Consider the following 26,464-nt stretch of genomic DNA (forward strand, 5'->3'; position numbering starts at 1 on the left):
GCCAATTAACCTCTCTGTAACCCAATGTGACCTCTTCACAACACACAGTAGTTAGCACTGTTGCCTCGCAGCGCCAAGGACCCAGGTTCAATTCTAACCTCAGGTGACTGTGCAAACCACACAGACATTCTCCCTGCATCTGTGTGGGTTTCCTCTGGGTGCTCCTGTTTCCTCCCACAGTCCAAAGATGTGTGGGTTAGACTGATTGGCTGTGCTAAATTGCTCCTTAGTGTCAGGAGGGATATCAGGATAAATACATGGGGTTACTGGGATAGGGCCTAGGTGGGGTTGTTGTCGGTGTAGGGATTCACTGTAGGGATTCAATGATTCTATTTTCCTACTTATCTTTGTGTCATCTGCAAATTTAGTAACCGTGTTGTTGGTCCCTGCATCCAAGTTATTTATATAAATTGTAAAAATATGAGCCATGTGTTACACCACTCATTACATCACTGCAACCAGGAAATGTCTAATTTACATTTACTCTCTGTTCCTGTTAGCTTGCCTGTTTCCTATCCATGGCAATATGTTACCCCCTATCCCATGAGGTTTTATTTTCCGCAGTAACCTTTGTTGTGGTACCTTATCAAATGCTTTATGGATATCTAAGTGTATACATCCACAGGTACCCCTTTATACGCAGCCATTGTAACTTCTTCAAAGATGAATATAACATTATTCTGGGAGTCAGGGAGGCCTAATATGCAGACATGAGTTCCATATACACTGACCAATTAAATTGCTGGAAGAATAACAAAGGTAAGACAGCATTAACACGTGTAAAGCTGAACAAAGTATTCTTGTCTGCCTTGTGTAGAAGAAAAATTATCTTTGTCCTGAAGTGGTTTAAACGAGCACAAGTAGTTGATCTTGCTCCCTGTTTCATGAACTTAGTGCTGGACAATCACTTCCTGCTCTTCTTGCTGCAGAATCAATAACTTGCTTAAGCATGGTTTACCTTGCACAAAGCCATGTTGACTCTGCCTGATTGCCTTGAATTTATCTAAACGTTCTTCTACAACCTCTTTACTGATAGCTTCTGACATTTTCCCCATGGCAAATGTTAAGTTAACTGGCCTGTCGTTTCCAGCTTTCTGCCTCCCTCTTTTTTTTGAAGAAAGGTGTCACACTTGCTATTTTCCAACCTCATGGGACCTTCCCTGAATCTAGGAAATTTTGGAAAATTAAAGGCAGCACAGTGGTTAGCACTGCTGCCTCTCAGCGCCAGAAACTTGAGTTCAATTCCCAGCTTGGGTCACTGTCTTTGTGGAGTTTCACATTCTTCCTGTGTCTGCATGGGTTTCCTCCGGGTGTTCCGGTTTCCTCTCACAATCCGAAAAATATGCTGGTTATGTGGATTGACCATGCTAAATTCTTTCTGTGTATCCGAGCAGGTGCCTGAGTATTGCGACTAGGAGATTTTCACAGTAACTTCAATGCAGTGTTAATGTAAATCTACTTGTGGTTAATAATTAAACTTTAACTTCACCTATCTCACAAGCCACTTCTTTTGAGATCCTAACATAAAGTCCATCAGGATCCAGGGACTTGTCAGCCCAGAGATCCAGCAGTTTGCTCAGTACCACTTCCCTGGTGATTGTAATTTCCTTCAGTTTTTCCCTCCCATTCCCTGATGTGCAGCTATTTTTGAGTTGTTACTTGTATCCTCTATCGTAAGACCAATGCAAAATACCAGTTCAATTCATCTACCATCTCCTTATTTTCTATTATTAATTCCCCAGATCCATTTTCTAAAGGCCCAATGCTCACTTTAACTCTTGTAAATAGCTACAGAAACTCTCACCATCTGTTTTTATATTTCTAGTTAACTTCCTCTTGTACTCCTCCTTATCCACTACCATGTTCAGTGGTTCTCTGCCTCCTCCATGAGAGACATAAGTACAAGAAATGCTCTACATCTAAGAGATACCACTCAACTCAAAATAGAATTCTTGCTGTATGAAGTGGAGTGGGCTGATCTGGGGAGAATTGCACAGCTGCATCTTTTGTGGTAAAAGTCAAGAGTTTAAAGAGGAGCTACTTGTGATTGTCCCTGGAACTCATGTTCTGCTGTAAGAAGAGCAGGAAGTCATTGCCCAACCCGAGGTTCAGTGAAACAGGAAGCAAGAAAAACTACTTATTCTCATTTAAACCTCTTCAGGGAAAAAGAGTAATTAAAGATAATTGTCTTCTATGCAGAATACTTTGTGTAACTTTAAACATGTGAATGTTGTCTTGCCTTTGTTATTCTACTAGCAAATTGTGGGGTGATGGCCTAGTGGTATTATTGCTAGACTATTAATCCAGAAACTCAGCTAATGTTCTGGGGAGCCAGGTTCGAGTCCCGCCACAGCAGATAGTGGAATTTGAATTCAATTTAAAAAAATCTGGAATTAAGAATCTAATGATTACCATGAAAACCATTGTCAATTTTTGGAAAAACCCATCTGGTTCACAATGTCCTTTAGGGAGGGAAATCTGCCGTCCTTACTCGGTTTGACCTACGTGTGACTTCAGAGCCACAGCAATGTGGTTGACTGTCGTCTGCCCTCAAGCAACTAGGAATGGGCAACAAATGCTGGCCAGCCAGTGATGCGCATGTCCCACCAATGAATAAACAAAAAGTTGTTCAATGTGCATAGAAGCTCATGTTTGCATACCAGGCCTTCCTGGCACCCAGGAATAATGTTATATTGATGGAAAGCTGGCAATCTAAACTTAGTAGAATAATTTAAAACACAAGACTTGAAGACAGATCATATTTGTCAAGTAGTTGTTTGTGCAATAACATGTATAGATTGTCCTTCAGTTATTTTTGATAATCCTTCAATGCAACATTACACAGATGAGTGGGCAGGCAACCTGTTGCCAGACTATGCACCTTTGCATTGGCTGCTTAGAGAGGCACGGGAGTCACCCTGGTGGCTTGCCTGTTAATTTTTATGTGTGTGTGTTTAGAATACTCTTGAAAGGAAATTTTGATCAACTGAAAGTGTCAGTGACTTCCACTTTGTACTTCATTGCACAATTGAGAGCTGCCCAAGTTGTAAGTGCGTAGCTTAAAAATCAAAATTTTGGATCAATGTTTTTGACGTTCAAGTGGCCAATAACGTGGTGTGCAGCCTTGCTACCTTCATTGGGCCATGTTGTTCATAAGATATAGGAGCAGAATTAGCTCATTCAGCCCATCGAGTCCGCTCTGCCATTTGGTAATGGTTGATATGCTCCTCATCCCCACTTTCCTGCCTTCTCCTCATAACCTTTCAACCCATTACCAATTAAAAACCTGTCTAACTCCTCCTTAAATTTACTCACTGTCCCAGCACCCACCGCACTCTGGAGTAGTGAATTCCACAGATTCACAACCCTTTGGGAGAAGTAGTTTCTCCTCAACTTGGTTTTAAATTTGCTATCCCTGACCCTAAGACTATGACCTCTCATCCTAGAATGCCCCACCAGCAGAAGCATCTGCTCCACATCTACTTTCCCCACACTTTTTATCATCTTGAATACCTCAATTTGATCCCCCCCTCATTCATCTGAATTACAGAGTGTATGGTCCTAAACTGTTCAATCTCTCTTCAAATGACAAACCCCTCATCTTTGGGGTCAGTCTAGTGAACTTCCTCTGAACAGCCTCCAATGTCACTGCATCTTTCCTCAAATATGGGGACCAAAACTGTGCACAATACTCCAGCTGTAGCCTCACCAATGCCTTGCATAGTTGCAACAATACTTCCTCATCTTTATATTCTATTCCTTTACCTATAAATGCCAACACTCCATTCGCTTTCTTCATTGTCTGCTGCCCCTGCATGATAGTTTTCTGTGACTCATGAACAAGGACACCCAGATCCCTCTGCACTGGAGCGCCCCAATGTCTCTTCCCATGTAGATAATAGGTCGCCTTCTCATTTTTGTGCATTGTGTGTATGATATGACCGGAATACCAAACCCCATGGTTGCAAGCCCAAATAGTATTTACTTTTCACCATACCAGCCTCTGCAGTCAAAGGATCATCATCCACCATTTCTGCCAATTCCAGCATGATGGCACCATGACACACATCTTCCTCTCACTCCCCCCCTGTGTATCAGCACTCTGCTGGGATTGCCCCTTCTGTCAAACCCTGGTCCATTCCTCCATCATCCCCAACACCTCACCCCCTTCCCCACGGTACCTTATCTTGCAATCACAGAAGATATAACATCTGCCCGTATACCTGCTCCATCCTCACTGTTCAAGGCCCCAAACTCTCATATTAAGCAGCATTTCACTTACACCTCCTTCAATTTGGTCTGTTTTATTTGTGGCTCCCACTGCAGTCTCCTCTAAATTGGGGTGATTAAACGCAGGCTGGATGACTTTCTACTTTGCTCCACCTGCTCCATCCCCTCTTATACATTGAATCCATCAGATGTCTCCCTCTCAATAACTCTGAAGAAGAGTCATACTGAATCAAAACATTAACTCACCATACCTGGTGAGTTTTTGCAGCACTTTCTGTTGTTACTTCACAAACTGAAGATTGGAATAGATATTTACGATCATCTTTCAGACATCGGACATCCCTGGCCAGTTGTCAGTGCTAGTTGACCCTCCCCGAACCATGAAAGTGCCAGCACACCATGACTCCCAAAGCATTTCATAGGCTGGTGTCTGTAAAGTGCACCTGGAGCCTCAGAACATGGGAAATTTATTTAAATGAATGACTTCACTGAGGCCAGTTTTATTTGTTTGCAGGTAATTTGTAATAGTTGCATTCGATCCCTAAATGTTATTAATTGAGTAGGGAGTATCTTAATACATGAGTTTTCCTTTTTAATATCAGCCAATAATTTACTAGAAGCGCTACTTCGCAAGTAGCACGTGAATAAGAAAATGTCACAAAGCTGCCCTCTGCTGGCTGTTGTAATATTTATATAAACTCCTGTTGCTGAGTGCTGAATGTTTTTTGCAACCTGGCATTTTCCCAGGATACCAGGAAAGTCGACTTGTAGATATATGAAGGAAAGTAAACGTACTTATTAATCACAAGTAGGCTTACATTCGCACTGCAGTGAAGTTACTGTGAAAATCCTCTAGTCGCCACACTCCAGCGATATATCATTCCTGAAGCTTGGGAATGGGTACAAAATTGCGTAGGAATTTTGCAATTTAGATTTGCAGTATCTGATGACGCACTGTGTGACCATTTTATTCCTTTCTGTAGTTTTGAGGAGGAAATTGGAAATCCCTCCTGGAGTGTTCGGGCAATGGTACAGCAATACGAGGGCCACCAGATTCCTACATCGCCACCGCTTTCCCCAAGGTATTATGGTTCCTGATAATGAATGTACTGTTCTTAGATTTACTCTTTATGAGCATAGTTGTTTCCATTTACACTGGTTTAATATTTAATGTTTAATATTTAATGGTTTATTCCAATGTCTTGTTCTACAGTGAAATTTACAGAAATTTCAGTGTTCTATAAAATTGGTAAATAAAAATTGTTTTTCTTCTCCATCATTTATCAAAATAATTCATATTATGAGAAACGATTTTTTAAAAGGTAGAACTTAAATAACAGTTCAAATATGATGCAAGACTCCAGAACCTTTCTTCTTGAGGAAACTCATAATGGGTGATAAGTTAGGAATAAGATGTAGATGAGGCTGCCTGTGAGACATATGTCTATGTGAGACATAGACTTGAGCTTGTTTAAAGTTTATTTATTAGTGTCACAAGTAGGTTTACATTAACATTGCAACAAAGTTATTGTGAAGGTCTCTTAGTTGCCACACTCCAGCACCTGTTCGGGTACACTGAGGGAGAATTTAACATGGCCAATATGCCTAACCAGCATGTCTTTCGGACTGTGGGAGGAAACCAGAGCACCCAGAGGAAACCCACGCAGACACGGGGAGAACATGCAAACTCCGCACAGATGGTGGCCCAAGCTGGGAATCAACCCCAGGTCCCTGGCGCTGTGAAGCATTAGTGTTAACCACTAGCGCTCTTACCTCTTGCCATTTGAAAATTGAAAATTGAGAAAGGAATGGCCTGTTGGTGGATAAGGCTCACAGCCCAGTTTCCACCAAATGAGCAAGATTAAAATGGCCCCTCTCAATCAGTGTTATTTGTCAGGAAAGCAGGGCCAACTCAGCTGAGCCCAGTCCTGTCTTCACTATTGGAGATACTGCCATTCAAACGAGATGTAAAACTGAGGCCAGGTCTGAAGTTTCAAATGGACCTAAAAGATATCATGACAAAAGTTGTTCTCCGGATATCGTGCCAATATTTATTCTTCATCCAACATTAAAGCCAATTTTCTGGTCAATTATCTTATCCTTGTTTTATGGCTTCTGCATTTTCCGACACTGCAACAGTGACTAAACTTTAAAAATAATCGATTGGTTTTAAGTACTTAGAGACATCCTGCGGTTGTGTTGGGCATGGTATAAATGCAAAATCTTTCTTGATGGCCACACACTTGCTTGCATCTATCAGCAGCCCCCAAAGAGTGACCTGAAGCAAGGATCCAATTGATTTTTTTTCCCCTCCCTAACCTAAAGCAATGAGGGTAGTTTTACCACTACTTCTGATCAATTAACACAGTGGAGGGTGAGAAGTGAAATCTGTTCACATTTTGATTTGTATGGCTGCACAAATCTGCAACATCACTGAGCCATTGGTGAAATCTCATGATCTTTTGAACTGCTGCAATGTTTGAGATTGAACTGAAGTCTAGAATTATTGTGTACTCATTTTAAGTCTAAATAAAGCTCAGTAATAACATACTACACATTATTTTGTCGCTGCACTTCTTTGAGGTTTTTTCTGAACTTAATATTATGTGAACAGAAAATTTGAAGTTGAAAAGAGTAGTACGACACAAATATGTATTTTTCAATCTTCAGGAGACATCGGAGAATCTTGTTAAAATTTTGAGTTCTGTAAGGACCTGTTTTCTCATGAAGGTTATTTATTCTCCATTTAGATTTGGTACAAATACTTTGAAAAAAGTAATTTAGAAGTAACCACCAGTTACAGTAGGGATTGGTCAAATTCAAGATGAGAATGGTTGTTTAAATCTGCCATGATCTCACCAATAATTATAGTTCCAGAGTTTAAATGTAAAATCTAAGAAATAATATTGAGCTGTAAAATGTTCCTTTTTTTTGGCTAGTGTGAACTTCTGATGAGTTGCACTAGAAACAGAAACATAGAAAATAGGAGCAGGAGTAGGCCATTCAGTGTGATCGTGGCTGATCCTCTACCATACTCCTGTTCTCTCTGCATATCCCTTGACACTTTTAGTGCCTAGAAATCTATTTATTTCTTAATGCATTAATTGACTTGGCCAAAAATTCCACAGGTTCGCCAGCCTCTGGGTGAAGTATTTCCTCATCTCAGTCCTAAACGGCCAGGCAAACATCATCACTGCATCCTGGCTGTCCAGCCCTGTCAGAATTTTATACATTTGAATGAGGTCCTCTCTTATTCCTCTAAACTGCAATTGACCCCATCTCTCCAATGTACACCAATCCTGTGTCTCAAGAATCAGACTAGTCAGCCTTCTCTGCACTCCATTTGTGGCAAATACATATTTTCTTAGGTAAGGAGATCAAAACTCCATACAATACTCCAGATGTGTTCTCACCAAGGCCCTGTACAGTTGCAGAATGACATCCTTGTTCCTGTACTCAAATCCTCTTTTAATGAAGGTCAACATACCATATGCCTTCCTAACTGCTTGCTGCACCTGCATGCTTGCTTTCAATGACTGGTGTGCAAGGACAACCAGGACCCTTTGTACGTTAGCATTTCCCAAACTATTACCATTTAAATAATACACTGCCATTTTGTTTTTTCTACTGAAGTGGATAAGTTCATGCTTATCTGCGTTATACTGCATCTGCCATATATTTGCCCATTCAACTTGTTTTAATCGCTTTAAAGCCTCTTTACTTCCTCTTTACCAATCACAGTTGTGCCTAGCTTTGGGTTGGCAGCAAACTTAGAGGAATCAAATGTAATGTTTCCATCTAAATCATTGGTATGTATTGTGAATAGCTAGGGCCCAAGCACTGACTCCTTTGGTACCCCACTAGTCACTGCCTGCCACTCCAAAAAAGGCCCAATTATTACTAATCTCTGTTTCCTGTCTGCTAACCAGCTCTCAATCCGTGCCAGCATATTACCCTCAATCCAATGTGCTTTAATTTTGCACACTGATCTCTTGTGTGGGACTTGTATCAAAAGCTTTCTGAAAAACCAAATACACTACATCCACTGGTTCTCCCTCATCTAGTCTACTGGTTACGTCCTCAAAAAACTCCAGTAGGTTTTCAAACACAATTTCACTTTCATAAACCCATGTTGACTTTGCCCAAGTCCATTGACATTTACTGTGAGTTGTTAAGATGGAGGTTTGCACAAGAGTCATTCTTTGTGTGTTGCAGTGTCCACTGTGCCGCTGTGGGAATGGCGTTTGAGAAAAAGTGCTTCCAATAGAGGCTGTTTAGAATCAAAGTTACCAAGATCGTTTGTTTTGAGGTGCCATATATGAAGGTTTTTCAGCAGGTTGATTTAACCCCAGCGTCCCTGGACAATAAATATGGGAAATTTTAATCTATACTGCCAGGCAAAAAGCAATTCAGAGAAATAATGATATATAATTATGAGTGTTACAAGTAGGCTTACATTAACACTGCAATGAGGTTACTGTGAAAATCCCCTGTGAAAATACATATAAATGACTTGGAAGAAAACGCAGATGGGTGGGTTAGTAAGTTTGCAGATGACACAAAGATAGATGGAATTGTAGATATTGTATAAGGTTGTCAAAGGATACAGTGGGATATAGGTAAGCTGCAGATATGGCTGGAGAAATGGCAAATGGAGATTAATCCGAGCAAGTGTGAGGTGTTGCACTTTGGGAGATCGAATGTTAAGGGTAAGTATTCGCTTAATGGCAGGTCCCTGAACAGCATTAATGTGCAGAGGGAGCTTCGGGTTCCAGTTCATAGCTCCCCGAAAGTGTCCTCACAAGTAGGTAGAGTGGTAAAGAAAGTATATGACATGCTTACCTTTATTGGTCAGGACACTGAGTAGAAGAGTCAGGATGTCATGTTGCAGCTTTATAAAACTTTGGTGAGGCCATGCTTAAGAGAATTGCGTTCAGTTCTGGCCGTCATATTACAGGAAGGATGTGGAGGCTTTGGAGAGAGTGCAGAAGATTACCAGGATGCTGCTTGGATTAGAGGATGTGAGCTATAAGGAGAGGCTGGACAAACTAGGGTGGTTTTCTTTGGACTGGTGGAGGCTGAAGGGAGACCTGATTGAAGTCTATAAAATTATGTCAGTCATAGATAGGGTTGATAGTCGGAATCTTTTTCCCAGAGTTGAAATATGTAACACCAGGGGGCATACACTTAAGGTGAGAGGGGCAGGTTTTTTTATTCAAGAGTGATAGGCATCTGAAATGCACTGCCGGGGTGATGGTGCGGGCAGATAACTTAGGGGCATTTAAAGGGCTTTTAGATCAGCACATGAATATGCAAGGAAAAAAAGGATATGGACCAAGGACAGGCAGAAGGGACTATTTTGATTTGGCATCATGTTCAGCACAACACTGTGGGTCAAAGGGCCTTTTCATATGCAATACTGGTCTATGAACAGCAGATCTCTCAAGCAGCGGTTGTATGGGTAGCATGGATGGATGTATTTATCAAGCGGAATGTCATGATGAACTGAAAAAAAATACTCAGTTGCTTATTTTTCTTGCAAAATAGTTCTTCTGCAAAATAAAGTGCTGTTTGAATGTGTTAGTTCTTTATGTGTTTCAGGCATCCATCATTGATATTAAAGCCTATTATTAATCCCATTTTCATTACCTTTGTTTTGTTACTCATATCTCCCATAGTAAATATTTGGAAGAGTGTGTTGTTTTATTTTTGTCCGCAGTTTTGATCTATTTAGCATCCATTGAAGTTTTCCTGTGATGCAAAAATAAGTGCAGTTTTTATTAAACATCATTTCCTGACTTGAATAATCAATGGTGTTTAGTAAGAGGTTCAATTGTCAGCAACTAAGCACAACTTTAGTGTCAGTTGATTTCAGTTGTGAGGGATTAGCATTAGGGAAGGAAAAAAAGGTCAGAGTTTCCAGTCTCATTGTTTAGCAGTGAATCCTAAAGTTTAAAGTTTATTTATTAGTATCACAAGAAGGCTTACGTTAACATTGCAGTGAAGTTACTGTGAAAATCCCTAGTCGCCGTACTACAGCACCTGTTTGGATATGCCGAAGGAGAATTTAGCATGGCCAATGCATCTAACCAGCATGTCTTTCAGACTGTGGGAGGAAACCAGAGGAAACCCACCAGACCTGGGGAGAATGTGCAGACTGTTCTATGTTATATAGTTTGATCTTGGGTTTGGACATAGCTCGGCTCAACATTGAGGGCCGAAGGGCCTGTACTGTGCTGTTCTGTTCTATGTTCCCACAGATGGTGACCCAAGCCGGGATTTGGACTCAGATCCCTGGTGTTGTGAGGCAGCAGTGCTAACTACAGTGCCATGCCTATTGGAAGAATGTGGATGTGGGATGGGAACAAAATTCCTGGGCTGGATTTTACCAGCCCACTGGGCCTGGGCTGCTGGGGTAGGTTTCTGTAAAGTGGAGAGGGAAACTAACTTAAGAAAAAGGATTCGTATCTTAGTTTCATATTTCGCTATCTGAGTTGGGATCTATTTATCAGCAGCGAGGTGACTTTCAGCAGCTTCTAGAGGGAGGGTGACACTCCTGGGAACATAGAGGGGCCCCGTGCAACAAATGTGCCACCTACACTCCTATTCAACCACTCTCTCTCTTTCCTAATTGCTGGGATAAGTCAGTAGACCCCGGCACCCCCAGACTCCACTTACCTGATTGTGTGGTCACAGGTCCACCACTGTGTCGTCGACCTCCAGTTCCAACACCAGCAGCGGGCTATCATTCCTGGTGGTGCTTCTGAGCTGCCAACCCTGAGATTGGTTGGCAATTCTTGGGGTGGGCTTAAATAAGGAGGGCCATCGCTGCAGCAGCCAATTAACTTTCCTGAGGTCCTGCTGACCACAATAGTGGGTTCATCCCAGGCTTTCGGGGTCAGCAATGGTACTCAATCAGCCCATTGCATATTCCACGATCAGGGCCGGAATTCTCTGGTCTCACACGTCCCACTGCCGCTGCCAGCGAGAATGGAGAATTTGGCGCTCAGCTAAATTTCTGTTCAGAGCAGTGGGAATGGAGAATCTCGGCAGCAGGTGAGGTTGGAGAATTCCAGCCCAGATAACCAGTTGGGATTCACTGGTGAGGTTCTTCCATGAATAGTCAGCAGGTGCCCCTTGTCTGTGTTTCTGTGCTCTTGAGAGTATCATCGGATTCTGAGGAAAGACCCTTGAGGTAATTGGGTGGGAATTACTTATAGAAAAAGATTTGTCTTTGAGCCCTGCCACAATCTTATTTTTTTCTTGATTAACAACCCATCCCATTTCTTTGTTCAATCAAATGTGAAATCCAGTTAGAATTTAAACACTTCCTGAGCACTAAGTGTCCTCAGACGGGTTTGGATGTGTAGGAAAGAACTTTAAAAAAAACTTGGTGCCATGCCATATTAGACTGAGCATCTACTGGAAGTAATAGGGAATCATTATGAAGGAAACGCTAAAGTGAGACAGCTCTCACATAGTTGCTAATATTTAAAAATAAAAACTAATTCAGAACCATTGCACGTTACAGCAATCTGGGGCATACTTCCCTCAGGACTGTGCTTAATTGAAGGCAGCTGTGATGCAGTTCCATGCTATTTTAAAAATGTGGAAATGGGACAATTTCTGCAAAACGAGGACTTGCCGTAATTTTATGCTTGACTCTTTTAATTGCTTAAACTCCTTTTTCCACCTCTTTAACCCTGAGCTGTCCTGTTAGTAAACATGTTGGGTGGGATTTTACAGCCTCACTTGTCCCAAAACTGTGAAATCCCGCCCTCAGTTCAACAGATCTTCTCATTGTCTGCCCCGTGCCCACTCCGACTCCTGTGACAGGTGGGGCGGTAAAATTCCAGCCGTTAAGGATATCTCCAAAAGGTATTTGTATTAACTGTTAGCTGCGTCAGTTTCCTCCGGGTGCTCCAGTTTCCTCCCACAGTCTGAAAGATGTGCTGGTTAGTTGCATTGACCCAAACAGGCGACTACGGGAATTTCCCAGTAACGTAATTGCAGCGTTAATGTAAGCCTTACTTGTGACTAATAAATAAACTTTACTTTGCTTATTTAATTTCAATGCCCCCTGTGTCCATAGCTCCACAGAAATTATTTTCTTCCACTTTCCAATCGAACTGGTGAATTTTTATTCTTTAAAGTTCAGAATGTCGTGACTTTATTACTCAGTTTAATTATGTCACTGAAGCATTATTCAGCAAACAACTTCAGTGCTATAGTACCAGAACCTATAATGGCCAGAGGTTTCTGATTTGACCCTGATCTCTAATGAGTTTGCTAATCACAGCCAGGATGGCAGTTGAGGCCTGCAGTTCTTTCCAATACTCTAGCATCAAATTCAGGAACAAATTCTACCGGGGTGGTTGCCCATTCATACTGAGATCTAGCTGGAGCCCCATTCCACCAAGCAGAAGACCTTTTAAGGCAGAAATGAGATCCAAAAAAATAACATTTGGCGTTTCTACATTTGAAGCATTTAGCCAGCAAGCCTTGTGGTTTGAATGTTAATGATACAAAGTTGAGAAAATGTGCAATTACAAAATCTGTTGGATTGACAGAGTCACAGAAGTGTGTGATGAAAGTGTGCTATGGATATAACTTATGGTGAAGGGGAATGTTTTAAAATTCACCTTTCTCCTACAGATGGTCAGTATGTCTGATAGAAATACAGCTCAGATGCTTGGAAAGGAGGATAATTACTCATTTTAGCTTTGTAATGTTTACTTAGAATAGACCTAATGGATTTTTGTTTGTTGAAGATTCCCCTGGGGTTTTTGATTAGGTTGATTGATGTTGTAATGTGATAATGTGGTTAATGAAGGAACTACGTTTGTAGCAGAGAAGAACAGCTTTCAGTTCTGGTTGATGCTTGTATAAAGACGGATCTCTGTAAGCTGCTCTGAAAATCAAAACTCTCTGAAAACTTCAAGACTGTGTACACTCCATTAATCAAGTATTTTTAATGGTTGGTAACTGTATTTAAAGTGGAATTTTAAATCTTTCATTGTGTGGTTATTTGGAACTTGAAAAATTGTTGTTAGAAATTAAAGCTGTTTCCTATTGATCAACTGTTAAAAGTTAAGCTGTTTCATTTTATTAGAGTTACACTGAAACTGTGTTGTTAAATAAAGCTTGTTTTACTATCAAAGAACAAAGGAATTACAGTGCAGGAACAGGCCCTTTGGCCCTACAAGCCTGCACTGACCATGCTACTTGACTTAACTAAAACCCCCTACCCTTCCGGGGACCATATCTCTCTATTCCCATTCTATTCATGTATTTGTCAAAGACGCCCCTTAGAAGTTACTATCGTATCTGCTTCCTCTACCTCCCTAAAAGATCCCTAATTTGTCAGTGGAATAATTCCTGGAGTGAAACATCCTAACCTCACATTTATGCCAAAATAAAAAAATTGTTAGGGTCTCATCTGGCTTTATAATGTAATTTGGGATTCTGATCCAGGACCCTAACAACAAAAGAAGACCATTCAGCCCTTTGTGTCTGCACCAGCTCTCAAAGCGTGGGTGCATGCACGTTCATTGTGTTTGTGTGTGTGATTGTGTGTGTGTGTGTGTGTGTGTTGTCCATCACTTAACCTGATTATCAGATTGTTTATCTCTTTGCTACATGTGGGAGCTTGTGTACAAATTGCCTGCTATGTTTTCCAACAGTAAAAAGTTATTTTTTAATTCACTCATGGGATGTAGATGACTGTCTTGACCACTATTTGTTGATCATCCCACTTACCTTTTGTGAAGGTGCTGGTGAGCTGCCTCCTTGAACCGCTGCGGTCCATAAGTGGTTACTGGGAAGGGAATTCCAGGATTTTGAGAAGGCAACTGAGAAGCAACAGTGCTTTAGTTCCAAGTCAAAACAGGAGTGACTTAGAGGAGAACTTGCAGGCGGTGGTGTTCCCATGCAATTGCTGCTGTTGTCCTTCTAGGTAGTAGAGATCACAGGTTTGGAAGATGCTGTTAAAGGAGCTTTGAGTTGCTGAAGTGCATCTTGGAGATGGTACACGTTGCCGTCACTTGTGTGTTGGTGGTGGATGAGGTGTCAATCAAACAGGCTGCTTTATCTTGCTGAGCTTCTGGAGTGTTGCTGGAGTGACGTTTATCAAGGCAACTGTACAGTGTCCCATCACACTCTTGTTGTGTAGATGCTGGACAGGCTTTGGGGAGTCAGGAGCTGAGTTACATACCTCAGAATTTCCAGCCTATGACTTGCTCTAGTGGCCACAGTATTTATTTGGCTGTTCCAATTAAGTTTCTGTTCAATGATAGCCCCAAAGACTTTGATAGTGGGAAATTTTGTGATGGTAACGTTACTGGAATGTCAAGAGGAGTTGATTAGATTCTCTCTTGGTGGAGATGACCAGTGCCTAGCACTTCACTGGCACAAATGTTACTTGCCTGGCTATGTCCAAGCCTGAAAGGTGTCCAGGTCTTGGTACATATTGGCAAGACTGCTTCAGTATCTGAGGAATTGCAAATGGTATAATGCAGCAGAAGACATTATGATGGTTCGCAGCTGTTTTGTGTGATAATACACTTCAGTACAAACTGTCTTCCCTTCTGCATCCTCTCCCTGTTCAGAAGTAACTCCAACAGGCAAAAACCCAGCTCTTTGGAATAAGCTTCAATGGACATCATTTCTTCTCAATTCATTCTGGAGCAAGACCTGGTTTATTCTTAAATGGACCTGCATTTCTAACATTGTCAGTGAACTTTCTGAGCATCCCCACGTTTTCAAACCTTATGATGGAAGGCAGTTATTGATGAAGCTGCTGAAGATGTTTGGGTTGAGGACAGTGCCCTGAGGAACTCCTGCGATGAAGATGATTGGCCTACAAGGGGCACAACCAGCTACTTTTGTGTTGGGTATGGCTCCAACTATTCGGAACACCAAAGTGTTTCATCCTGTATATTCGATGGCCATGATGTGTGGTGGAAGCAGGCTCAACAGAGGCATTCAGAAGGCAATTGAATTATTATACTAAAAGGAAAAGAATTGTAGTGTTATGGATGAAAAGCAAAGACATGGCAGTAAGTGAATTGTTCTTACAGGAAACCAGCACAAGCCTGATGGGCTGAAGGAGCTTCAGTATGGTAATTATTCTACGGTTCTATGATTCCAATTGATTTCAATTTTGCTCGGCTCCTTGATGCTACACTTGGTTAAATGCAGCCTTGATATCAAAGCATTCTGACCTAAACTCTGGAATCCAACTCTTTGTCCATTGCCAAATGACCCTGATAGTACCCAGACTGAGCATCATTGAGCAGATCATTGGATTGACATGATTCGAGATAGCTGTGAAAAATACTCTATGAATGCAAGTTGACTGGATCTAATCCATAGTAAATGTTTTTGAAAAATGTGTTTATTATGATTATTGATGTAGTTGAAAAATGAAATGGTGCCAAGGCCCCAAGTCAATTAAGAAAACCTATTTATTGGATGCAATTCTCCCCAAAGAATTCACGGTGTTGTCCTTGATGGAAAATGCGGTGATGTTCCTGCTGTGTGGGTTGGCACAATCCAGATTGCAATCCATCCTCGCATTTTTTTTTGGAGTTTGGGGAGATTCTTGCTGGGAAAGAGGTGTGCGGGGCCTGAGAATGCCAGACTCCAGGCAACCCTATAGCAGCCACACACCCCCCTCCCCCTGCGTTGTGCACACTGGCAGAGACCCTCCCCTCCCCACTGCAACTTGCAGGCATCAGGCCACATCCCATCGCTGGTGCGATCAGCCCCCACAAGTACCCCACTTATAGGGTGGTCAAAGGTGATCTATCAGGCCCCATCTTTTTCAGGCTCCCTCCTTCGGGCTTTGCCCCATGGCAGTGCCCCGGCACCTTTGCATTACGAACGTGGCAGTGCTAGGCTGCCCAGCCATGCCCCTGATCACCCGGGGGCTGCAATGAGCTTTGAGTTCCACTGGTGTGGTCATTCCATCTGGTTTCTGGTTTTGGAGACCCCAACAGCTTCACATTGCGCTGGTGGGTGGCTGAATTCAGGAGGAATCGGGGAGGGGTGGGGTGGTGGTATTGTCACTAGACTAGTGTTCCAGAGACCCAGTACAAAATCTGGTAACCGGAGTATGTTGTCAGCCTGGACCAGGGAGAATCGCAATACAGCTCCAATTGTGAGATTCTGCAGCCATTGTGCGATTTGCACCTGTGTGTTTAAGGGAGGAGGGGGGGCAGAGAATTGTCCCCATTGTGTATAATTTTTGGTGATTTTTACTATTTTTAAACAGTCAGTTGGGAGTTAATTTGCTGAAGCAAGCCTGCAGACATTATTGATTATTTTTGTTCTTGCATTCAGCTCCATAGCTGGGTGGCAGACCCAAGCTGTCTGTTTTGGCTGTGACGTCTCACATTTACTCCACTCTCAATCAGTGCCAAGCAAAACTGACTGCACGCGTGGCATCAAATAGATTGGGTTATTTTTCAAAATGGGTTCTGCAATTTTAAATTATTGGCATTGGATGCGGAGTTTCCTCTTCTAGCTTTGTTACATCACTCTGGCATTTCATGTACCAGATACCTGGGAAGAATAAGATTCCTTAAATACCTTGAGTGGAAGAATTTGGACCAAGAAGTGAAGATCAGGGCATGAAGAATAAGCAAATATATGAACCCAATTAAAAGTGATTTAGTGTTGTGCAGAACCCGTTCCCCTGGTTGCACAGCAGGGCGGTATACTAGAATGCTGTAACACGGAGGGTGGTTAGGATGTTGTCTGGTGCTTACAGGTCTTAACATGATAAATTCTTAGTTTAGGGTGAATTGCATTGAAAGAGTTACTGAGTAGATAGAGTTCGAGAAGGGAAATGAACAAACCATTACAGAGTCTCAAAAGTAGATATAAAGAATGTGTTTGCTGCATTCCCCTCTGGCTGGAGACTCATGAGAGCTAAAATAAAAATGAGCTGTGAGGTAAATATTTTGTTTTGTGCAGTGCTACTGCTTGTAAATTCAGATTTACAGCATTCTTGATTTTTTTTGAAAAAATGTCACTGCAGAAATGATGCCACAGTCCTCAAATGTACATGTGGTCCTTTTTATGAGTTATGCTTTCTTGAGGCAAGTAAAGCTTTGCTTGTTTTTTTTTCCCTTCTTTCCGAGCATAGTGACCCCTTTGTACCCTGGTAGCATCAATACTGGTAGCGGGCTGTGTCATTGTTAAGCAAATCAGCGAGCTTGCAAGGAATACAAAATCAATAGCAGCCAATTCATTTGTAGAGTACTAACCTTTATGAGTAAAGGAAAAGCCTGGGCCAAAACCATGCAGACAATTTCAAAAATGACTTCCAAGAATGGTTAAAAACTAAGTACAATTTTAAGAAAAATATTCTAAATTTTCAGAGGGTCACTCCCATCATAAATATTGTCGACATTGACTTACTGTTTCTGTTAATTTTGTGACAAATCCATGCTTTATTCTGTGGCCTATTGTTGACAGTGAAATAATGTTGCCCTAATTCTATGACTGGACTTTGTACGCAAGGCATGAGAATCACTGTAAAGGTTTTTGTTGTCTGAGAATAGCTTCCTTTGTTGTTTTTTTTTCCAAATTCTCCCATTTGTTGCCATGGACTAAAATATTAGCTGTTCTCTCTGGATTCTCTTTTTTGTCCTAACCAAAACTCTCACTTTCCTTTCTGTCCCAAAGACACTGGCATTTTTTTGTGGTATGGATTCAGGGGTACCAGTTCATCCTCTTTTAAATTCCCAGTATTCTTGTGTGAACCTGGAAGTTGATCATTTGATGATCAGGAGCGTTGGGTGGTGACTGGTGAAGTTTTGGGAACCAGGCCATTTGTGTACCCCCTCAGGCACGGGTACCACATGGCATGGGAAAAACATGAGAAAAGGAAACAGAGGAAAATATATTTTTGTGGAGCATTGGTATTGCCTTTCAATAGAACCTTTCATGACAAGAAAGCACACATTCCATCTAGATCCTTGCTTCATAAACAATATTTGCCCATTGAAGCCTTTGAAAGTAGTTATTTTAACACTGTGGTAACTCCTACAACCCTACTGAAAAGAGAGTTCTGAGTTATTTTATGCAATGTATTTAATGTCACCAAAACACAACTTTTTGCCTTGTGTTACCAATCCAGCAATAGTCTAACTGCTCAGCTCACATAATTCTGTTGAGTGCCAAAGTGCTGTAATTTTATTACATATATGAGAAGTGTTTTGTAAGCGCCAGGGGTGTCTGTCTGACACCATATTGAATGCTGTTTGGGCAAGGTACCAGCTTGTTGTTACTTCTAAGAATCCGGGGCCGGAATTCTCTTGCCACGCTCGCGGCTGGGATTCTCCTGTTCCACTGCAGGGAACAGAGATTTGGCTGAGCGCCAACTTCTCCGACCTCGTTGGCGGCAGTGCATGGATGGCCGGAGAATTCTGGCTCAGAACCTTTGAAGGAGGGAGGTTTGTGAGGGGAGGTGTTTAAGTTAGAAAAACATCTAAAAAGGAAAAGTATATTTTTGTTAACAATAACTTGAGGAGCTCTTGTCTCTCTTAATATCATTTCAAAGATTAACATATTCTTTTCACCTTTATGCTTTGATACTTAATTGATCTAAACAGACCCTTGACTGCAGGATAAGTACGGTTTCAGTTGTAATTATTGTTACATACATTTTAGTATAGACAGCATTGAAGCTATTAAACGTTTTAGGCTGTGGGATTTAGCACATGCTCTCCTGTAGTCCAGGGCTGCAATTTGTGTCAAAATCTAATGCAGAAATACTCTGTGCTGCAGGACTGTGGTTGGGGCCTGTACTGGTTGCTGCAAAATTGTGGTATATTTCTTAACGTCATTCATAAAGGCGTCAAGAAATCTGAATTGCCTTATTAGAAATGGCAACAGTAATGATCAACATCAGGTAAGGACAAAACATACTCAATCCCATGCCAGCGCGTAATCCACTCTAATTAGTTTCAAGCCCCACCTCTTTCCTTCACAAGCAAAATTCTGTTTCATCCCTGTGGGGTGAAGTAAATGAACAGTGACTGTTGTGCATTGGATCTGTTTGACAACAGGGAAGGCAGAGCAGCAGAGAGGCAGTACATTTGAAACGCTGGCTTCATGAGTCAAACATTGAAAGAAAGCTGTTTCAAATTTTGAGCAGTTGTTCCCACAAACTGGAAACTGGATGTAAGGGAAGGGCTATGCCTGAAGTTACTGAGACTGGATAGACCATGAAAAGAAGCAGCCGGGTCTAAGGAAATGGCTCAAATTAGAAGGGGATCAAGGAAAATAGGCAGTACGTTTTGAACATAAGCTCCTGGAACTGGCTGCTGGAAGAAACTGCTTCCCTTTTATAAGCAGTCTTTTCAGACCGTGTTTATATTGGACCTACGTGTAACAAGAGCTGGGAATGAGTGGAGAGGCACTGTGGCTAAATGAAGAGTGTAACTTGTTGTGAAGCTGAAGGTCAGAGGGGACAATGGGAGGACTACAGATCAAATGGTAGGAGTTTTTTAAATAAGGCGAAACTGTACTTTTATTGCTGCAGTATTTTTCATCTGCCTCTGTGCTCTGCAACTATCTGCCAATGTCTGTGCACTGACATTTCTGTGTAGATACGGCAGCAGCTAGACCCAGCAAAATATGTTTGGTATTTTTAACATCATCTGAAAAAGTACTTATACATCTAAATGCATTGAGACCCAGAATGATTTGTGCTTCCTCAGGCTATCTTTATCTTATTGATATCAACCAAATAAAATAGCATGATTTGTATCCTGTCTGCAGTGGTGGTGCCCAGTATTTATACCCAGAATCAATCAGTATTAAGCTTAAATCCTTCATCTGCATAAACCTTTACAACGGTCTAAACAAAATGTCTCTCAGGCTGCATTAACCTACATTTAAATTTGAACTGCAACTCTCTCCTCCCTTTTTGCGATGAATATTTCCATACACAAGGCTAACATTATATGAGGTACGTGAGCAGTAATAGATTCCTTATTTTGCCTTTTCATGTAAAAATCCTTGATAATGCAAGAAGTGTATTCTGCATTCAAGACATTTTCACAACAGATCTACACAGAGCAGTTTGGATCTTTATTTCCTGTATTTAAATGCAGTGCCCTGCCTTTTACCAGTTCAAAAAATTGTCACAGTTTTTATGTTTACAAGGAGTAGTTCACTATTTACAAATTGTTTGCTTTAAGCCATGCTCATGGGAAAAGGACGCACTAACCTTTCTGTTGAAGTTAAATTCCAGGGGAAATCAGTAGGTTGCCTTCCTACATAAATTCTTCTTTTGTTGAAACCCTTCTACTTTTCAATTACATTGCTTTTTTAAAAAAAGTGACGTGGTGGCACAGTGGTTAGCACTGCTGCCCCACAGCACCAGGGACCGGGGGTTCAATTCTCAGCTTGGGTCATTTTCTGTGCGGAGTTCGTACGTTCTCCCTGTGTCTGTGTGGGTTTTCTCTGGGTGCTCTGGTTTCCTACCACGTCCGAACGACGCACTAGTTAGATGCGTTGGCTATGCTAAATTCTCCCTCAGGGTACCCAAACAGGTGCTGGCTGTGGTGACTAAACTAAATAGTCCACAGAGACCAATAGTAATTTATCAGGTTCAGTTTCTATTTTTTAGTTTATTTATTAATGTCACAAGTAGGCTTACATTAACACTGCAATGAAGTTATTGTGAAAATCCCCCAGTCGCCACACTCCGATGCTTGTTCGGGTACACTGAGGGAGAATTTAAAATGGCCAATGCATCCAACCAGCAGGACTTTTTTTTGTATATATTTCACAGTATACATTTTTGTTTATATCTTGAGGTTAATATTGAAATGATTTGTGTTATAATATCACATTTTAATGGCTGTAAAGAGAGTAAAACTGTGAATTGATCTTCTTTGAACCAAAACTTGTACTTCACTTTGAACCTGGTTCCAATATTGGTGTCCTAGCTTCAGTTTCTGTGAATTAACTTTCAATGCCTGGTACGTGTAATTACAAAGATATTGATTTGTGTGGTTCTGTCTCAGGGGCTGCTCACAGCTAGCAATGCACAAAAGTCCTATTTTTGTATGCAGTCTCTTTTGCACAGGTACACATCATTTGGCAACTTATGAGATTTTTTTATTTCTCAGTCTCATGCATTTTTGAAGGGACTGTTTTGCATATTGATAATTCAAAACAATGCCCTAAAAACAACATAACATTATTAAACAGTCCATGAATAGAATACCACATGGTGGGAAAGGATGAATATTTTATGAGTGACTCACCTAGCTGACTCATGACGTAAGGGGTAAAATCCGCTAAGTATTTTTATTACCAAATTCATAAGTTTGAAAGATTTTAGTTTATTTATTAGTGTCACAAGTAGGGTTACGTTAGCACTGCGATGAAGCTACTATGAAAATCCCCTAGTCGCCACATTCCAGCGCCTGTTCGGGTACACTGAGGGAGAATTTAGCATGGTCAATGCACCTAACCAGCACGTCTTTCAAACTGTAGGAGGAAACCCACGCAGACATGGGGAGAACATGCAGACCCTGCACAAACAGTGACTCAAGCCAGGAATCAAACCCGGGTTCCCGACGCTGTGTGGCAACAATGCTAACCACTGTGTCACCATGCCGCCCTAAGCAAGCAGTATCTGCTTATTTATGTATTGCTTTCCAGCTTATTCACACATTGAGTCCCACGCTATGGTCGTCTTTCATCTGTCAATCAGACAGAGACAGGGCAATTTGAATCGTAGAATCAGCGTCAATGTGAAACATGACTTCCTCTGACTGACTGGTTGGAGAGTCTCTTCTGTTTTCCCTTTTCTCCCTGGACTGCAAATCTTGACCTTGATTGAGCACTCTTTCACACAATGCTCCGTTCAGCAAACTCACTGAAAACTTTTAATGCCTGCTGAACAATGGTATGGTATAAAGGTGAAAATGCATTGCTGTGAACAGATAGTCCACCAAAAAAGATAGTACTTGAATTAGTGAATTCAGTTTTCTGCTGCTAGAGCTTGCACAATATCTTTAAATATTTAATTGAATAATATAAACTGTCATGAAATAAATATCCAGAGGCAAATAGTGACTAGGATGTGAAACTATTTTATGAGATGCAGCGAAACTTCAAAGAACCTTCTTTTACTTCAGTTGTAGCCCTTTTCAAACAACCTTACTTTAATTTGATTTCATGGGCAATAGCAATCCTCCAATGCTTCATATCCAACAGACTACTTTCATATAAGCATTAACAATACATGAAGATAAACTCTTTAACCTGGAGAACCATCACATTGATCCCTAAGCAGATACTTGGCGCAATATGGAAACAAAAATTAGGGGAGGCGCACAATGGGCAGCTAATACAACATCGCCAAAAGTTATTCTAGAGTGTGATTTTGAGTCAACAGGAGAGAAATTTGACTCCCTTTGGTTTCCAGCAGGAAATGAGCAGCATGTTTTAAATGCCTGCTCTACGATGGCAGCAAGATGCTCAGGCTAAATTGGGCACCTAGCCTTGTTTCAGTGAAACGGGCTATGGCTGCCAATGGGGCATTCGTGCATCTTGCTGGTCAAGGCCTTATTTGCCAGCCGTGAAGAGACGTGGGACGGTGGCAAAGTGCTGGCCTGCAGCAATCTGCATTACGTTTGTGGAGCCAGGAGGAAGATATAAGGCCCCTTAAACCTGTTTCGGGGGTGTACACGCTGAGAGACCATCAATTTCCAATTTTACAGCTGACATGCTTCAGGGGTGGAGATGGGGCGATTGAACTCATGATCCAAAATCCACCCCTCTGACATTGATTTCACACCCAAAAACCGGGTGAAATATTGGTGAACTTTCCCCCATATCTTGAATGTCGTAGTCAGTGAACTTAACGTTAATGCAGTGGACATTTCTCTTTTTGGTCTCATTGAAAACAATGGCTGGGATTCCCCCCCAAAAATTTGAAGTGTCGAATTCACGTGAAAACTGGAGTAAAGCGCACTATTTTTTCACTGGGTTTTCAAAATGAATTTCCCACACTCTGTGCACTGCAGAGAGCACTGGTGTGAATCAATCTAGAAGTCCATGTGCGGGGCTTATTCCCGCTGAAGAGGCTGAAATAAGTGCGCTGAGTGGGCCACCACACGTGCGCACATCTCTGGGAGATTGCTAAACAAGGTGTCCCAGCATTTGAAATTGGAAGCCCTGGCCTCAACCCCCCCCATGCACATCGCTGGCCTGATTGCTGGCTACTCACCCCCAACCCCCCCACGCCCCTCCCCACCCTCTCACCAACAGACATTGCTAGCCTCCCCATCCCTCAGTGACCCAGACATTGCTGGCCTCCCCATCCCCCAGTGACCTGGGCGTCGCTGGCCTCTCACTCCCACTGATCATCCCCTATCATGCCCTGCCCACAGCACTGCCAGATGCCTGATGGGCAGTACCAAGGTCCACCCAGCCATTGTCACTTTGCCCCTTGGGCAGTGCCAGGGGTCCAGGCTGGCACTGCCAAGGCGTCAATGCCTAGGGGGCACCACCCCAGCACCCGAACCTGGAGGGGGCCTCGATTGCCCCCTTTCACTCCAGCAAGTGGTGGAGGGGAGAGGCTAACGAGCCTGGAGACTTCAGTTCCAAGCCCACTAATGCTATTTAAATTGCAATCAAATTGCCCCCTGCATATCTAATACAACTCCGCGTCGATTTCCAGTGTGGAGCTGACAGTGCCGGATTTCCGGCACTGGGAGATGTGCCTGGGGCTGGATGCCCAGCGCGGATCCCACACATTGGGCACCGCTGAAATCTCCCAGCCCGCTGCGCTACAAAATCAGCACAGTGGGATGGGAGAATCACCCCTCCATAAGATTGAAGCTTTATATCAAATAGAAACTTCCACAGAATGAGAATTCACATAAATTATCCCGAGATGCCCCACTGTATTTTGTGGCTGCTTACAAAGATTACTTTGGCAAAAATCTAAGGAACAGCTTGAATACTTGCTGTGTTGACCAGACTGGCACAGGGTGCATGATACCTAATGGATGATTGAGACAGGAGGGAAAATCTGGATTAAAAATAAATAAAATGGACCCTTTGTGAGTAGTTTCCTTTTCTCCACATAAAATTAAATGTTGAGTGTAATGCGATCCTTTATCCTTATTTCAAAATGTCATTGTTTCTGCAGAGGTATAGGCTCCAGTATTTTTACGTTGGGCTTGTTTCTGTGTTTATCTATCGCTGCAAGGTCTCTGCAGGGGATCTGACAGCCAGACTAAGGTTGCTATTTTGTATCCAGACCTACACATACTCAGATTAGTTCATTGAAGACTTGAGGCATTTGTTAAATGGGTCACTGAACATGACAGATTTTCCTGCTGCTGAGGAGGCCGGGAGCACAAAAGATTTTCAGCTAGGCCTCAGGAGTTTTGTTACTGCGTGTAAAAGTAACTTTTGGTAAGCTGCTTTTTGCAGCTCAAAAAAAATCCATACATCATCATCATCGTCATCAAACTGTTGGCCAGAAGCCAATAGTCTCTGATCTATTTCTCAAGCAGCCGTTCTTTAATAAAAATAAAGCTACGCTGCATCTTGGGTTCCTTGATAAAGAAATTACATCACTGCAGTTGACCAAGCATAAAATCATAGAAACCCTACAGTGTAGAAAGAGCCCATTTGGCCCATCGAGTCTGCACTGACAACAATCCTACCCAGGCCCTATCCCCATAACCCCACGCATTTACCCGCTAATCCCTCTAACCTATGCATCTCAGGACACTAAGGGGCAATTTTAGCATGGACAATCAACCTAACCCGCACATCTTTGGACTGTGGGAGGAAACTGGAGCACTCATAGGAAACCCACAGCTGGCAGGTTTAAAAACATTCCTTTTACAAATGCCATCCATGATATTTTCTGTTGCACTTGATTTCATAGATGGTTCCAATATAGTTTATTTGGGCTCATCAAGAAAGTAAGTATATCCCCCTCATCTGTTTTGGCAACTCCCAAACACGACATGAACTTTCTTCTGCTCCGCCTCAGAAATATACCATAACCCTTGCCTTAAGAGCATTTTTTTTACTTCACTAGCCTGGTATTTCCTACACCAATCTAACTTTTCGTTGTAAATTTATCTGGTTGTCTGTAACGTTATCTGGTTGTCTTGTGCTGATTAAGAACATAGTTGAAACTGAGTTTCTAGTGGAGAGGACAATTTAATATGATCCGTTGGATTTGACTGCAGATCTTAAAGGTGAAATAACAGTCTTTGATCCTGGTCTCCACAGCTGATTAGAAGTAAATATTAGTTCAATGCATTTACCCTAGTTAGTCCCCCTGACACTAAGGGGCAATTTAGCATGGCCAATCCACCTAACCTGCACATCTTTGGACTCTGGGAGGAAACCAGAGCACCTGGAGGAAACCCATGCAGTCACATAGAGAATGTGCAAACTCTACCCAGACAGTGAGCCAAGCTGGGAATTGAACCAGGGGGTCCCTGGTGCTGTGAGGCAGTGGTGCTAACCACTGTGCCACCTTAGGGGAAGGCAATGGCCCAGTGGTATTATGGCTGGACTATTAATCTAGAAATTCATACTATATCCATAAGACCATAAGATATAGGAGCAGAATTAGGCCACACGACCCATTGAGTTTGCTCTGCCATTCAATCATGGCTGATTTTTCTTTCTCATCCCCATTATATCTGTGTAAAATGGGAAAAGAGAATACTCTTCCATACATAATCTTTCTGTTCTATAACAGGGAATAAATCAGGTAAACTTCTCCAAATCATTAGCATATGTAATAGAACACAAGTCTGATCTAGAATGAAATTTGAATTTTGCTCTGTTATTTGAGAATCTTTTGATATTGGTCAAAACCTCCACCCTCATTTGTGGATTCTCCAGTGCCACTGAAAATGAATGAAGTTTTGGCTGGAACACTAAATTCCCAATTCTCACTTGCAGCAGGGTGAGCATGGATGAGATTGGAAAATTTCACCCGTTGGGTGGGATTCTCCAATCCCATCCATGGCTGCCCCAATGCTAGCGAGAATGGAGAATTTGGTGCTCAGACAAAATTCCATTCACTGCAGCGGCACCGAGGAATCCCAGCCGCAAACAATGATGGAGATTTTTTGCCAACTATCTTTTTTCTGTTCTTTCCAGAATCTTTCTGGATTAGGTGCAAGATTTTCTAACCTACTCATTGGTACAAATCAAGATT

The 26,464-nt window shown here is 42.0% G+C and overlaps 1 protein-coding gene across 4 annotated transcripts in view; it reads left to right on the forward strand.

Moving 5' to 3' along the window:
* The window catches only part of LOC145359855 (dixin-like), a 130,091-nt gene that overhangs the window by 61,978 nt on the left and 41,649 nt on the right, over positions 1-26,464 (forward strand). For all 4 annotated transcript variants that reach the window (XM_080214677.1, XM_080214675.1, XM_080214676.1 and 1 more), the window contains one exon: positions 5,214-5,312. In XM_080214677.1, the coding sequence (XP_080070803.1) occupies positions 5,214-5,312 (99 nt within the window). The remainder of the gene's footprint in view (positions 1-5,213; positions 5,313-26,464) is intronic.

Source organism: Carcharhinus amblyrhynchos, chromosome 29, assembly GCF_965287045.1.
Source record: "Carcharhinus amblyrhynchos chromosome 29, sCarAmb.v2.hapA, whole genome shotgun sequence".
Taxonomy (NCBI): domain Eukaryota; kingdom Metazoa; phylum Chordata; class Chondrichthyes; order Carcharhiniformes; family Carcharhinidae; genus Carcharhinus; species Carcharhinus amblyrhynchos.